The sequence below is a fragment of the Acomys minous genome (assembly GCF_964271855.1).
Source record: "Acomys minous genome assembly, chromosome: 13".
In the NCBI taxonomy this organism is placed as follows: domain Eukaryota; kingdom Metazoa; phylum Chordata; class Mammalia; order Rodentia; family Muridae; genus Acomys; species Acomys minous.
The window spans coordinates 107,410,076-107,426,535 of NC_140495.1; the positions used below are offsets into that span (position 1 = coordinate 107,410,076).

Below are 16,460 nucleotides of genomic sequence, written 5' to 3' on the forward strand. Positions count from 1 at the left end.
AGAGATGGGCAAAGGAAAGACATCAGCATTTAAGGAGTCTTAGGCAGATGACACGATGACTTTTTCTTGAATCCTACCCAGTACTTATGTACTAAGCATCTGACCAACGCCAGTCATGAAGAGGGGGCAGGAACCACTGAGTAGTCAGGCTGATCCCTGCTTCTCTGTCACTGTGAGGCTGCCCTCTTCCTGTAGTAATTAGCCTGGAAACGTGTGGCTTATGTTGGTTTGCCTTTGCCTCCTGCCTTGTTTTCTGGTCTGTCGTCAGACATATGAGAAACTGAGAGCTCCAAACCTCCACACACAAAAGCAACAGTCAATCCTACTGCCAGAAAAGGTGAAAGCTATTTTGCAAAATTAAGGGATTAGGCCAGGCTTCACAGTCACATTTTAAAGTTTAAAATGTCAGCTGGAGCCGGGCAAGGTGACACATGCCTGTGATCCTAGCACTCAGGGAGGCAGAGACAGGAGGATCTCTGAGTTTGATACCAGCCTGGTCTACAGTGTTCCAGGTAGCCAGGGCTACACAGAGAGACCCTGTCTCAAAAAATCAAAACAAGCCAGGCGGTGGTGGTTTACGCCTTTAATCCCAGCACTCTGGAGGCAGAGGCAGGTGGATCCCTGTGAGTTCAAGGCCAGCCTGGTCTAAAATGCGAATCCAGGACAACCAAGGCTACACAGAGAAACCCTGTCTTGGGAAAAAAAATCAAAACAAACAAAAAAGTTTAAAATGTCAATCAGACTAGTTCCCTTAAAGGAGCTTCAACTTTATGTATTCACCATCCTTACCCAGGAGCTGTCCTCTCACTTTTGTCAAAGCTATTACCTGATAGAGAATGTCCAATGACCCAGTTAGCGCTAGATACTTACTCCCCAGACACGCTCGCCCCTGTCCCCCATAGCCCCCGCCATTCCCAAGGGGACCTAAGCACAGCTTTATTTTCTTTCCATTTAGTGACCCAGGTCATAGGCAGACTTTTTTTCTACCCTGAAATCCACTCAGACTTTCTTATAATATTTTTTTCAACAGGTCCCATGGCATTGCTGGGCTGGTCTCAATTTCATCAGCATAAGTGGTCTCTCTGGTGTCAGCCTCCCAGATAGCCAGGAACCAGGCATTTGTGACCGTGCGCAGTATCAGTGAGACTCTGAAGATACCATACCTCCACATGCAAGGTCATGAGTCTCTGTCCAGCCCAGACCACACCTGCACCAAAGCTTCCTGTCTGGCTTTTTTTCTGGCCAAGCTTCACCGGAAGAGCTAATGAGTAACTGTCCTCCCATGAAAATAGACTACACTTCCTAACACCCACAACAGAAGCATCACATCCACTTTACCACGGATCTATCTCACAGGGCATGCAAAATGCCAGCCTGCTAGTGTACTGTGTTGAATATAGTCTCCTCCTCAAAAATTCCTGTCACTTCTAAACAGGAATATTATTTTTAAATACAGTCTTTGCAGATATAATCAGGTTAAAATAAGTTAACTCTAAAGTGGCATAAGTCCTAAACCAAGACTGACATCCTCAATAGGGAAATGCACACGGAGACACAGGAAGGCAGAGGCAAAACTAGAGGCACACTGCCACTAGAGCCTTATGGTAACAAGGACTCAGTGAGCCACTGGACAATATGCAAGTAAGGGGGGTGGGGGGACCTTCCCAAGAGCCTTCCTAGGGACCATGCAGCCCTGATAACAACCTGTTTGAGACTGCTAGTCTCCAGAAGTGTAAGAGAATAGAGTTCTACTGTACGCAGTGTAGCATGCAAGAGTTGGCTAGAGCAGCTCTTAGAAGTGAATGGAGCTGGGAGGTGGTGGTGCACACCTTTAATCCCAGTACTCAGGAGGCAGAGGCAGGTGGATCTCTGTGAGTTCAAGGCCAGCCTGGTCTACAATGCAAGGCCAGGACAGCTAAGGCTACACAGAGAAACCCTGTCTCAAATAAATAAATAAATAAATAAATAAATAAATAAATAAATGGAAGCTGAGTATAGTGGTGTACATGTTTAATCTCAGTACTTGGGAGACCAAGGCAAGTGGATCTCTGAATTCAAGGTCAGTCTTGTTTACATAGCAAGTTCTAGGACAGCCAAAGTTACATAGACACCCATCTCAAAATAAATAAATAAGTAAAGAGGGGCATGGTGGCATATACCTTTGGTCCCAGAACTTGGGAGGCAGAGGCCAGCCTGGTCTACAAATCAAGTCCAGAACAGCCAGGGCTACATAGAGAAACCATCTCAAAAAGAAAGGAGGCTGGGCGGTGGTGACACACGCCTTTAGTCCCAGCACTCGGAAGGCAGAGGCACATGGATCCCTGTGAGTTCGAGGCCAGCCTGGTCTACAATGCTAGTCCAGGTCAGCCAAGACTACACAGAGAAACCCTGTCTTGAAAAACAAAAACAAAAAAAAGGGAAAAAAATGAGCAAAGTTGGCTTGTCAGAGTTACTATAAACACAGTACTTTTGTTTATTTGTTTGTTGTTTTGTCTTTTTTTCTCTGTGTAGCTCTGGCTGTTCCATACTTGCTTTATGAACCAGGCTGTCCTCAAACTCACAGAGATCCACTGCCTCTCCCTCACCAGTGGTAGGACTAAAGGTGTGTGCCATTACCACAACAGTGGCAGAATGGAAGAGTCTATGTAACTACCATCTTTCTGTTGAATTTGCTAACTTTGCCCCAGGGGCAGGGAACTATATTCTGCTCAATCCAAGTACTCAGCATTCAAACGGCCAGATGGCCAGTGGCCTGACATCACATAGGCCAGTATACCTTTTGCTGCATGACTGACAGAGGAGACAGGTTCATCATCAGACGTGGAGCTCAAATGCCGGGCCAGCTCCCCAATTCGCTTCTGTTTCTTGAGGGGGGCAGTACATTCTGGGTCAGTTCTCCTCTTCATTGTTACTGCAACCATAAATCCTGTCAGTCAGCGTCTAGGTTAGAACGACTGGGAATGAAGCAAGGATCCCAAAGACAACGAGCACCGGCTGGGCGGTCACCTCCTAGTGCCAGCGTGAGCCGCCGCCGCCTCCAAGCAAGGGCAGGAAGGAGGCAGCCAAGCTCCGCTGTTTAGTAGCAATGATTAGTTTAACTAGGAAACAAGATAACCTCAGACTAAGACACCCCAAGGACCACTGGTGTCAGATACCAAAAAGCTAGATTAACGCAAGAAGACACGGGAGGAAACAGGCCTTCGGGTTCTTACTCTTCTACGCTTTCGGTAACACTGGCTCTCCATGACAGTGCACACTAGAACAGATGAAGAGCCTGCTGGGTACCAGCCACCAGCATGTCCAGATTGATTTTTTTCCAGAGCAATTAAGATAGTATATAATATATGACAAAAATGCTGGGATTTGGTTTACTTCATGCTCTGAAACATGAAACAAGTAGGGTAAGGCATGGAGGTAATAGCTAGGTTACAACTGGGGAGATAAAAGAAGACCTTGAGACAACAGACAGACGTAGCACTGACATACAAAGACTTTTTTTTTCCTTTTTAAATTTTTGGACATTAAATTTAAGACTAGGAATACAAGCCAAGTGAAGTGGTTGCCAGCAGTCAGGGAGGCAGAGGTGGGCGGATCTCTGTGAGTTCGAGGCCAGCGTGGTCTACTAAAGTAAATCCAGGACAGCCAAGGCTACACAGAGAACCCTTTCTCAAAAAACAAAAACAAAAACAAACAAACAAACAAAAAAAGGACTACAACTCCACAATAAGGAATGGAGGGCTGGGTGTGGTTGGCATTTCCTTCTGTGTCAGCACTTGGGAATCTGAGACAATCTGCAGCCAAACACCAAGGGCCTGAGGCCTGAGGGTGTAGCTCACCAAAGGAGCCTTGCCTTGCCCGTGTAAGGCCCTGGGCTCCAGCCCAGCTCTGCAAGGGAAAAATAACAATGGTTATGAGCACGCATATTAGAAGGACAGGGAGCTGGAGACACGTCCTGAACTCAATTCCCAGCAGCCACATTGGACAACTTACAACTGCCCCTAACTCTAGCTCCAGGGAAACAGGTGTCTCTGGCCTATGCAGGCACTGACATGCATGTACACAAAACTTAAAATACTCAAAATATTCTTTAAAAAATAACGGGATGAAGTAATTACAAGATCTTCAAGAAAAGTAGTGTAATGATACGGAGAATTCGGAAAAGAGAAAAGACTTAAAGTTAGAGGCACACTGACAGTTGAGGGGAAATGGGGACACAGGGCTACGAGCATGGACTTTTAGGGCATAAGCCATTGGCATTAGCGGTTTTAAGATCATGCTTTCACTGTGAACTGACTACTCAGTATTGTGATATTAAAATTTGAGCCAGTTCAACTTATTTAAAAACATTTGTTGGCAGGCAAAGAATGAGCAGCAGCAGCCAAAGCAAAAATGTAATGGAATTTGAAGGGGATTTGTGATCTCTCCGCGCCCCCCCCCCCCAATCCTGGAAAGCAAAAAAAGCCCAGGATACTGAGCAAACAAAACGCAAGACCTCAGGCAGCGACATTTCACTTGACATTAGATCTCCTGAAAAGGAGGGGCGGGAGGGGGACGGGAGGAGGGCGTGTGAGCTTTCCTGCGGCCACAGGACGCAAAAGGGGGTTCCTTTAATTCTTAAGCCGTCCCGGAGGGTGAGGGACAGACTGGGAGCAAGGGGAACTCAGTGCGGACTGCGAGTGGGGCAGATGCGAGAAAAGGAAACTGCTCGGTGGAAGGCAAGGCGGCAGATACGAAAGTCCCCGGCACCACAGCGCCTTCGACTGGGGCCCTGCAGGGAGTCCAATGCAATTCTCTCATTTTCTCAGCAACGGGGAAGGCCACGGAGCTATCTGGTGGCCTACAATGGCAGACGCGCTGCGACCAGGCACTTGCAAGCGCACAGAACGGGAGCCTGCTTCTACCTGCTGCTGGGTTCAAAAGCCGTCGGCAGCCTTCGAGCCCGGGCCTGGGGGGCCCGAATGCAGAGGGGAGAGAAGGGAACACCACCTCCCCGACCGAGCTTCTGGTTTGGAAACGTCAGGTTTGAGACTGTGTGCGCGTCGACCAGCAGCAGCGATGGGGCCAGGAGCGGAGAGAAGCTACCAGAAGGCGGGCAGAGCGGCCGCCACAGGGGAAGGATGCTGTGTGCCCGCGGGCCCGCCCGCTCGCATCCCACTCCACCCCACTCCCCGGCCGCGCGCCGGCACTCACGCTAAGGGGATGGGGCGAGCTGCGGACGAGCGGAGACGAGGGGGTCAGGCCTCCACTGTGGCGGCCGAGCGTGGCCCCTGCAACCTTCTCCTCCCTCACTTTCGTTTCCTCGCAGGGCAGCCTAGCTGCGCGGTCGCGCTCGGATCCCGCCCTCCGGGCGGCGCCGCTTGATAACGTCACGAGCCCGCCGGCCCCGCCCACGCCGGGTTTAGGCTTGACCCCTAGGTCGTGCCAGGGTCAAGGCCCGAGGCGCCTGCGCGGAAGGGTGGCCCGGGAAGGAGTTGGGGTGACGGGGAGGTAACCTAGTGTCCTCTCCTTGCTCTAGGGAGGTGCAGTCAATACTTCAACTCAGTTTACTTCACCTGTTATGATGAACCCAAGATGGCTGGGTAAATCTTATGACGTCTTTATTATTTTAGTACCACCAGCTGGGCTGTCCCAAGCAGAGTAGTTGGAAGCACTCTCAGGCCTCCAGTTAGAGGCCTTAAAGACAAGGACCGCAGCTGTGATGCATACAGACAGAAAGACGGCTCTGGACATCTGCTTATAGAAGAAGAGAGAGTGAGCGATGAAACGGTCAGGCAGCTATCCTTTAGATCTGAGTCGCATTGGATAGGAATTTATGGCTGGTCCAGAGACCAATTTGCCATCGGAATTTTAGGCTGGTCCAAGTGACCAGTTACCTTTTTACCCAAGATGCTTTTAGCAATGAACTATACTTAGGAGGCAGGTGCTGTAGCTGCAAGCCTTTAATCCCAGCACTCAGGAAAAAGAGGCAGGCAGATCTCTGTGAATTCTAGGCTAGCCTGGTCTACAGAGCTAGTTTCAGGACAGCCAAGGCTATCATAATGAAATCCTGTCTCGGGAAATAAAAACAAACAAACAAACAAACAAAAAAGAAAGAAAGAACAAAGTCAAGGCCAGCCTGGTCTACAGAGTGAGCCCAGTAAAGGCTACACAAGAGAAACTATGTCTCAAAAGAACAAAACACAAAAACAAAACAAACAAAAAACAATACACACACACAAAGAACAAGGCTGAGGTCAAAGGCCATTATTCACATTGCATAGGGGTGGACTAGGCATAGTGTTGGGGGATGGTTGATGTATTTTGATGCTAATTACTGCGGGGGGGGGGGGGAGAGAGAGAGAGAAATTCTGGGAAGAAGAAGAAAGACGGCCCCCATTAGCTGGAGGAGAAGCACATGGCCGGCGTGGATGGAGAGTTCCGCCCAGATGAAGAACATGAGCAAGTATTTGGGATTATGGATGGGAGGTAACTTGATAAAAGTTATTGGAAGCAGATGGCATGGGATTGAGGCAGGGATCCCATGCCTGCCCCACTATGGGAGGTAGTTTAGAGGATTGATATCTGCCCTGCCCCAGGTTAATTAAGGCTATCTTAAAATATAACAAGTGTCTGTGTCTTGATTAATCACTAGCCAGGCCTAGTGATTTAAATACATGTAATTTAAAAAACAATAGCATAGCTCAGTGTCAATACTGCCTGGTACACACCAGGTCCTAGGTTCGATTCCCAATGCCTCAGACAAAAAGAAGGAATGCCTTTGACCATATGGACAGAGGTGGACTGTCATCTTGATTTCCCCTTTTCCATTTGAGACTAATATAGCTTGTTGGGCATTCTCAGCTATGTCTACGGCTGTCTCTTAAAGCCCAGTCACCCCATGCTCTCCTGTAATGCTGCTTTTTTATTTTGTAGCCTTGGCTGGCGTGGAACTCACTCTGTAGACCAGGCTGGCCTGGAACTCGCTCTGTAGACCAGGCTGGCCTCAAACTCACAGAGACCTACCTGCTGCCTCTGCCTCCAGAGTGCTAGAATTAAAGGCGTGCGCCACCACCACCCGACTAAAATACTGCTTTTTTTAAAAAAAGATTTATTTATTTATTATGTATACAATGCACATCAGATCACATTATAGATGGTTGTGAACCACCATGTGGTTGCTGGGAATTGAACTCATGACCTCTGGAAGAGCAGTCAGTGCTCTTAACCGCTGAGCCATCTCTCCAACCCCTAAAATACTGCTTTTTAAGAGGATTTTATTTTTATGTGTGAGTGTCCTGTATGCATCTATGTACGTGCACCACAGGCAGATCATGCGTGTGCAGGCCAGAGGAGGGTGCCAGATCCCCTGGAACTGAAGTTTCAGATAGCTGTGGGTGCTGGAACTGAACCCAGGTCCTCTGGAAGAGCAGTGAGTGCTCTTAAACCCTGAGCCATCTCTGTAGCCATTTTCCCAAGTAGCTGGTGCTATAGGCTCGACCGTGTATCCAACCAGAGATCCAACTGGCTTCCCTTTTCTTCATTTCCCTGAAGCCAACAGTACACGTGAGATTTGTGTTCAGCTTCACTGTCTATTTGTCCGGTCAGCATCTGTCCTATCACACACGCCTCTCTCTTCCTCCCTCTCTCCCTCCCTCCCCCCTTTCCCACTAAGGCTTTCAAAGTAATCTCCAAATTATGACACCTGGCTCCAATCAAAATGTTTCTAATTCATTTTCCTCAAAACTAAGTTTTGTAGGGGTTTGTTGTTGTTGTTGTTTGTTTGTTTGTTTTGCATTAGTATGTGTGATCCTATCACAACCCATCCGAGATTAAAACCTGTCAGTGCCTTTCCACTGCTTTTAGGGTAACACTAATGTTCCCTGGGGGAGGCTCTAAGACCCCCAGCCTTGTCCACTCTCTCTTCTCACCCTCCTGGTCCTGTCTGTCTTAAATACAGTGTCTCTAAGTGTTCCTCTCCCTGCTTTCTCTCAAGGATGCTAATGTCCACTTATGCCCCCCATGACCCTCAGGTCTGAGTGTAATGATCATAGTAGAAAGTGCCTTTTAGACATGTTAAGAATAGCTTAGTCAGGATCCCCACTACACCGAAGGCTGCCCCTGATAACCAGGACCCAGTCACGACACTCACTCAAGATAACCAGACAGTCCCAGAACCACGTAACACCCATTGGACAGTATATAAGCAAGGACCAAGAGTGATGCCCTGCTCTCCACATCTGGAGAGGTGCCACTTTGATCTGCCCTGCCCTGGAGAGTCTACCCCAGGATCTTGACCTTTGATCCAGAGATTTCTGTTAGGGACTGGACCAACCTAAGGTATGTCACACAGGTGAGCAGCCTTGGGGAGATAGGCTTAGGACCACAGTTAGGAATTTAGAGTGTAAACCTTGTGTGATGACCCTTAGCCTAATAAAATATAACTTTCGTTATATTATGTGTATCGCCAGGCGGTGGTGGCACACGCCTTTAATCCCAGCACTCAACAGGCAGAGGCAGGCGGATCTCTGTGAGTTCGAGGCCAGCCTGGTCTACAGAGTGAGTTCCACGCCAACCAGTGAGACCCTGTCTCAAAAAATCAAAACAAAACCAAAAACAAATAAGGAATGGAAGGAAAGGAAACAGTATCAGAGAACATTTCACAAGACAGGCTCAGTAGGAGAGGAGAGATGACAGAAGAGTCACAAAACATGAAGGTTCTCTCAAGGAAAAGGGATGATTAGACAATGCCTGCGATGGATTAAATGTGACAAAGTTTGAACAATGAAAGGTCCTAGCGTGGCGGGAGTGGCGCACGCCTTTAGTTCCGCTACTCAGGAGGCAGAGGCAGGCGCATCTCTGTAAATGTGAGGTCAGCTTGGTCGACAGAGTGAGTTCCAGGGAGGGAGGGAGGTTCTACAGTGAGACAGAATTCCAGGCTGGAAGCCTCCACCAACAGCAGGGAATGCTGAATTAGTCACACAAAATTAGTCAATTGGCACATGCAAGTTGCTTTACATCAGCTTGTTTGGAAGCCTCCAGTAGGCTGAGGATTTGGCTGCTTTGATTGGCTGAGATTCAGTCCCTTGGTTACTACAGCAGATTTCATTATATTTCTTTTGTTGCTGTTGTTTGTTGTTTGTTTTTTGAGACAGGGTTTCTCTGTGTAGCCTGTCTCTGCCTCCCAGGTGCTGGGATTAAAGGCATTTGCTGCCACGCCCAGCGGGGAAAAAAATCTTTTTAATGCAGGGTCTTGCTATGTAGCCTTGGACTGTTGGTTCAAGTCTTAGGCAGCACAGCACTATATATTGAGTTCCAGGCCAAGCTGGGCTACAGAATGAAACTGCCTAAAAAGAGAGGAGTGGCGCACACCTTTAATCCCAGCACTTGGGAGGCAGAGGCAGAAGCTCTGTGAGTTCAAGGCCAGCCTGGTCTACTTATCGAGGTCAGTGCCAGCCACAGTTACTTTGTGAGACCCTGTCTCTAATCACCACCAGCACCAGCACCAGCACCACCACCACCACCACCACCACCATCACCATCATCATCATCACCTCAGATAAGTAAACATACAGGAGATTGTACCTCATACTTTCAACTTTTTGTTTTGTTTTTCCAGACAGGGTTTCCCTGTGTAGCCTTCACTGTTGTGGACTCAGTTTATAGACCAGGCTGGCCTTGAACTCACAGTGATCCTCCAGCCTCTGCCTCCCAATCAAGTTCTTAAGAATATACATAATAGTTGAAAGCAAATGTACCATTGTCAGGTGGGAGGAAGGTGAAGGAGCAGGGAGGTGAGCTCTCCACACGCCACTGGATGGGAGAAGATACTGACTTTTAAAATTCAATGTAAGGGGGCTGGAGAGATGTCTCAGCCGTTAAGAGCACTGATTGTTCTTCCAGAGGACCCGGGTTCAATTCCCAGCACCCACATGGCAGCTCACAACTGTCTATAACTCCAAGATGTGACACCCTTACTGAGACATAGATGCAGGCAAACACCAACACATATAAAAAATTTTAAATAAATATATTCAATATCTATATCAAGTATCTATATTACAATCCCCCAAACTTTTATAGAAAACCTTTTTTTTTTCAGTCATCCTGAGCACACACCTGTGATCCCCATACTTGAGAGGTAGAGGAAGGAGGATCAAGAATTCAAATTCACATCAGCAAGTTTCAGGCTACCCTAGGCCACCTGAGACCCTGCTTAACCACAAAAGCTGGCTCTTTGAAAAGATCAGTAAATGTACCATGTTGTTAACAAACAACAACAAAAGGTTACAAATTACCAATATCAGAATGAAATAGGGGACATCTATACAGACCCTGAAAATGTCAAGACTTTAATAAAGGCATTCTGAGAATTGCTATACACCAACTGATATGGCCCAAAACTCCTTAGTAATCACAAATTACTTGAATTTACCCAAGATAAAATAGAGACACTGACTAGTCCTGCATCTACTAAAAAACAAAAAACAAAAAAACAAAAATTGCACTCACATTTGCTTCTTTTTTAAGTACCCTTTAAAAACTTAAAGGCCATCTAGGACAGCCAAGGCTACACAGAGAAACCCTGTCTGCGGGGGGAGGGCCGATAATGAAAACTTAAAGGCCAAATGATACTTTAGTTTCATTTCTGTTACTGTGATTAAAAAAAAAAAATACCCTGGTGGTGGGGGGAACCTTAGGGAAGAAAGAGTTTATTTAAGCCCACAAAGATTATAGCCCCTCAACCCAGAGAAGTTGAGGCATCAGGGACTCAAAGCAGCTGGTCATATCACACCCACAGTCAGGAGCAGGGAGGAATGCGAGCCTGCACGCTTGTCGGTGCACAGCTCACCCCGATGCTTATACAGTCCAGAACCGCCAGCGTAGAGAGTGCTGCCCCCCACAGTGGGCGGGGTCCTCCCACATCAATGAACAATCTAGACAACCCCTCACAGCCATACCCACAAGACAGTCCGGGGATTTAGGTTATGCCAAAACGACACCGGGACCTAAGCATCACAGATGGTTTCACTGGTTACCACAACACACCTACGAAGAAGAAGTACCACCAACTCTATACAGTCTCACTCTCCGGAATATTCCACAAAGCCAGCATTACCCTGCTACTAAAACCAGATTTAGAAAAACAGAAGAAACTGCAGACTGACGTTCTTCGTGAATATGGAAAACAATGACGTGAAACACAATACTAGCAGGCCACGCCCAGCAGGTTCTTTTCTCCATGTTTACAAGTATGGAGTTTATGAGGAACATGTGTGAACAAACGAGCTGGCACATGCCTGCTCCCAATTTTGTCCATGGTCACTTCAGAGACGTAAGACTGTAAAAATAAGCCGCGCACGGGAGAGATCGGCCTGTGTGGTTTATGTAGCGCTCAGCAACAATGGAAAGGATTCGGCTGCTGATGTCCGGGCAGCGGTTGGCTCTGAGTCAGGGGAAGTGTGAGGAAATCTGGGAGCTGGGGACATTTTATACATTGACTGACGTGGTGATGGCGTGAGTACACTCACAGTCCGAACTCACTCAACTATTTACTCACTCTGACGCCCATCGACTCCACTCTTATTAACTCTACCTCAGAGAGGAAAATTTAACATGTCTGTGAATGAATGCAGTGAGCCGGCTGCCGCCGCCGCCGCCGCCGCCGCCGGGACCCCGGAGATGGCCAGGCCTTGGCAACCCTGATTTCCACCCCAGAACTTGGAGACTAGCAAGGCAGACCTGATTTCTCTAAGTTGTCCTCTGGCCTACAAATATGAACCATGACACATGTACATGTGTGCACACACACACGTATACACACATAATATTTTTAAAATGCAAAATAGGACTGCTACCTGACTTAAATACGAAATTTTCATTGTAAGATTATTTTGACATGCATGTTTTGTAGATTTTTAACTCTCTGTCTCTGGTCTCTCTGTGTACCCTTGGCTGTCCTGGCACTCACTCTGTAGACCAGGCTGGCCCTGAACTCAGACTTCTACCTGCCTCTGTCTCTCGAGTGCTGGGATTAAAAGTGTGCGCCACCAGGGCCCAGCAATGTATTTAAGAAAATATTTTGTTTTTATGTGTATGCCTGGGTGTGTGCACATGTGGGTACAGGTGATCATGAAGGCCAGGAGAGCAAACCTATTGGAGCTGGGGTTACAGGTAGCTGTGAGCAGCCCAGCATGGGTTGCAGAAGACCAAACTTGAGTGTTCTGCAAGAACACCTAATGTCCTTACCTACTGGGCCATCTCTCTAACCCTGACATTTCATTTTTAATTTGTTTCAGTTGTCATAAATGGGGACATTTTCATTGGTAAATTCAAAAATAACATTGTACAGGTAGGACTAAAGCTTGCAGGTTTTTTTTTAATCAAATTTGGAATAATGCTCTCTTAAGAAATACGATAGTTCTGCGGGATCTTTGTAGGCCAGTTGTATCTCTTTTCTCTGAAGATTAAGAATTCATCATCAGTTGCATAAATATCTTTAAGAACTCTGAGTCATTTTGAGTAAGAAAGAAATGGATTGTGATTCAACTTAGAAGCCACAGAGGTGGAAGCAGCCTTGAAAGACTTCTGAAGTATTCCAAATATTTCTAGAATTTTCTTTTATAAGAAAATGCCAGAATTGTACATAAAAAGACATGTCCTCCAGCTCCTTCCATATCGACCACTTGGCTGAGAATGCATCTATAATGGTGACTTTATAACACTGAATTGAAAGGTTACACTCATTCCTGTGGCTAAAAGAATCTTCCAGACAAGCAGACACATCAATAAAACTCCTTTTCTAATAAGGTCCGTGGAGTGAATTTTATTTTCCTTTTTTTTTCTTCTTTATTATTTCAAGTAAAGTAAATATTTCTGCCTTTGGCTTGGAAAAGCACTTCAAGGCATATTTTCATAATCGCTGGCTGTAAACTTCTGCATGAAACAAAAGAACTCATGTTTTCTCCTAGGATCTTTCAAACACTGTTTAAATGTGTTTGCTTGACTCAGAAACCTGCTTTGTTGATGACATTTAATTATATATTATATATATGTAAATATATATACTGATGATGTGCCCATGTGAAAGTGACTTCCTCATTAAAATAGCTCCGCCAGATATATTACCAGGCACGGCAGAGTCCCATCTGTGCACAGTGGCGAGGGTCTCTTTCCAAAATTTATTTTGCAGGGAAAAAAAATCTTTTTTATTATTTCCAAACTGTTCAATGCTTTTATAGTTTACAAAAGGATGAACAAAACAGGAATTCTTTGATGGCTTTAGTGTACACACAAGAAAGGAGAGAGCTGACTATATAAATAGCCATCAGTTCTGTCAGAACCCACTTCTTACTGAGATACCCTTTCAAGGTAGGGAGATGTGACACACATATTCACTCTTGCTGGTATCCAACTTCAATTAAAATTAATGTACACACACACACACACCACCCTGCCCCTTGGTTTTTCCAGATGGGTTTCTCTGTGTAGTCCTGGCTGTCCTGGAACTTGCTACATAGACTGGGTTGCAAGACCAGGTTGGCCTTGAATTCAGAAATCTGCCCATCTCTGCCTCCATAGGGCTGGGATAAAAGGCTAAGTCACCACACCTGGCTGAGGGGCTTTTCTCTCTTAATAGTCAATAATGGAACTGAAACAATGTAACACGTTTTTATCATTCTCCTTTTCAGTGATATCTTTTTTAAGACTAGGGTTATAAAAAAAATAAATAACAGAACAAAACAAAAACCATCCACACCAGGCTTAGTGGTACAAGCCTTAAACCTCAGGATTCAGGAGACAGAGGAAGGTAGATCTTTGAGTTCAAGGCCAGCCTGATCTACACAGGGAGTTCAAGGTCAGGGCTTGACACCTTGTCACAAAAACACAAAACAAATTAAACCATACAGAAGTATACACCTTTAATGGGGGACAAGGGGCACAGCCACAACACACAACAGAGGGAGAGTGAATTCCAGGCCAAACAAATAATAGACACAAGAGGAAGGCAAAATACATTTGATTCAACTCACTTAAACCTTTTTATTTTTGGTTCAAGGCTAGCCTGGTCTACAGGACTGCTAGACCGCCAGAGCTACACAGAGAAACCCTCACTCGAAAAGACAAAACAAAAAGACCTAAATAAAATTTAAAAATTCATTTTGAAATTATTTCAGTTAAAAGAAAATGCTAAGAATAATACAAATTACTTCCACACACATACACCCTTTGCTTTCTGGTTTTGCTTGTTTGTTTATCTGTGACAGGGTCTCTCTATGTAACCCTGGTGGCCTGGAAATCACTATATATACCAGGCTGGCCTTGAACTCACAGAGATCTACCTGCTTCTGCCTCCTGAATGCTGGGATAAAGGGCTATGCCATCATGCCTGACTGTATATATTCATACCAACCTTTTTAAAGTTTTTTCATTATGTTCATTTTTCTTCTTTTTTTGGGGGGGGTTAGGGTTAGGTTAGGATTAGGTTAGGGTTAGGGTTACAGTTAGGGTTAGGGTTAAGTTTAGGGTTATGGTCAGGGTTAGGGTTATGCTTAGGGTTAGGTTTAGGGTTAGGTTTAGTGTTAGGGTTGATTAGGGGGTTAGGGTTAGGGTTGAGTTTGGGCTTAGGGTTAGGGTTCATTTTTCTATGTAAGGATATATTGTTTTTATTATAAATAATTCGAGATTGTGGGCAGAACACCTTTTTATGATAAAACGTTAAAGTGTTTGTATCATAAGAACAAGGATAATCTTACCTACCCTTAATTATCAAATAAGCAAGTTAACATTGTTAATATGACCCAGTAATCCATATGCCTTACCAGCTGTCTTATAGTGTCCTTTGTAGAAACTAATATTTTTTTGTTTCCTGAATCCTGGGACCAATCCACGTTTGCCAGCTATACAGGCAGGTCCTAGATGCAAACTAAAAGAAAATGGTTGCAGAGAATAGCCTAGTGCACAGAACTACGGCAAGACTGGACCAGGCTCTGTGTATACTGGAAATGGACTTTGAGTATATTAAGTAAAAAGAGATTAGATCATCAAAAGGGTTAAAATGATGTGGAGAGGGAGAGAGAGAGAGAGAGAGAGAGAGAGAGAGGGAGAAAAGAAGAAGAAGAAGAAGAAGAAGAAGAAGAAGAAGAAGAAGAAGAAGAAGAAGAAGAAGAAGAAAAGAGAAAAAGAAAAGGCTGGGCAGCTGTCCAGGCAGGAATACTTCTTCAAACCAAATAGAACAGATCTGAAGTCATAGCTTCTACATCAAGGATTGAACAGCAAATATCCTTGACCGTGGGCAATACCCTGGGTATCATGGGCATAGATATCCCTAGAAACTATCAGCACCCATCCTCACAGGACCTGAGCCTGCTGGTGTTGGGTACCAATTTCCTCCAATATAAAACTGTCCAGTTGGAAGGAAGCTTATTAGGAAGCAGGCTGTTCTAAGGGGAAGTTGAGGCAGTCCATACTGAGGGAAGATCCTTAAGCTCAGGATGTTAACAACTCAAAGGGCTCAGGAAGTCCCTGAAACTCACCAGCTTCAGTAGCTCCTGCCTTTCCCTAACTATTAATCTGTAAGGATTGCTCAAGAGATATTCTTTGACAATCCCAACTGCCCAAGAAGCTCAGACCAACTGAGATATGGGGAAAACACACTAACCTGATGATCCACCTCCGAGTTGCAGTTTGCTCCAGGTTTCCAGCTTTCATGACCTTCCACCATGCGAGGGTGGGCTTTGGTGATGCAGCTTGTCTTTGAGTCTTTTCTGCTTCTGTAAGTAACCTCTCACCCATATTCCTGTAAGCAATCCTAACACAATCATTGACTCACCAAGTTGGACATTGGTATCTTAAGTAGACATTTGTTCACACCTCGATGTCTAGGACAGCCAAGGCGACACAGAGAAACCCTGTCTCGGAAAACTAAAAACAACAACAAAACAACAACAGAAAAATAAACCCACTTGAGATCATTTCACGTAGCCCAGGCTGGCCCCAAACTGTGTAACTGAGGGAGACCTTGCTGGGGTCACAGCAGTGTGGCAGTTTATGTGTCACCAGTGTTACTTGTGATGGGAATGAGGGGCCCCTGTTCCTGTAGTAGGAATGCAAAACTTACATCACACAGTGACTTGATATCCTCTGCCTTCTGCCCAGAGAACCATTGTTTTAAAATTCTGTACAGGAGTTGTTTCCTTACACATGCATGTGCCTTACATGAATGCATGGGAATGTATCTTTGCATATTGTCTGCCTTTTAAATTATTTATTTACATGTATGTGTGTGCCTGCTCATCTGTATGTGTACCAGATGCTCATAGGAGCCTGCATATCCTCTGGACCTGGACTTAAAGACAGTTGTAAGCCGCCATGTGGGTGCCGGGAACTGAACCCAGGTCCCCTCTGCCAAAGCCAACCGTGAAGCCATCTCTCTAGCCCTTGTAGAGTCTGTATTTTTAAAATTCACACTTGGCAACTCTCTT

At 45.7% G+C, this 16,460-nt stretch overlaps 1 protein-coding gene across 4 annotated transcripts in view; it reads right to left on the bottom strand.

Moving 5' to 3' along the window:
- CMTR1 (cap methyltransferase 1) overlaps positions 1 to 5,349 on the bottom strand; it is a 46,072-nt gene extending 40,723 nt beyond the window's left edge. For 2 of the 4 annotated variants that reach the window (XR_014773659.1, XM_084753159.1), the window contains exons 1-2: positions 5,191 to 5,347; positions 2,777 to 2,926 (exon numbers count right to left, since the gene is read on the bottom strand). Coding sequence is in view for 3 of the 4 variants with exons in the window: in XM_084753159.1 (XP_084609285.1) it covers positions 2,777 to 2,921 (145 nt within the window). In the remaining variant the exon portion in view is untranslated. Of the gene's footprint in view, positions 1 to 2,776; positions 2,927 to 5,190 lie in introns of all 4 variants that reach the window. The other 2 variants (XM_084753160.1, XM_084753161.1) reach the window with 2 other exon arrangements.
- Positions 5,350 to 16,460: the final 11,111 nt, after the last annotated feature.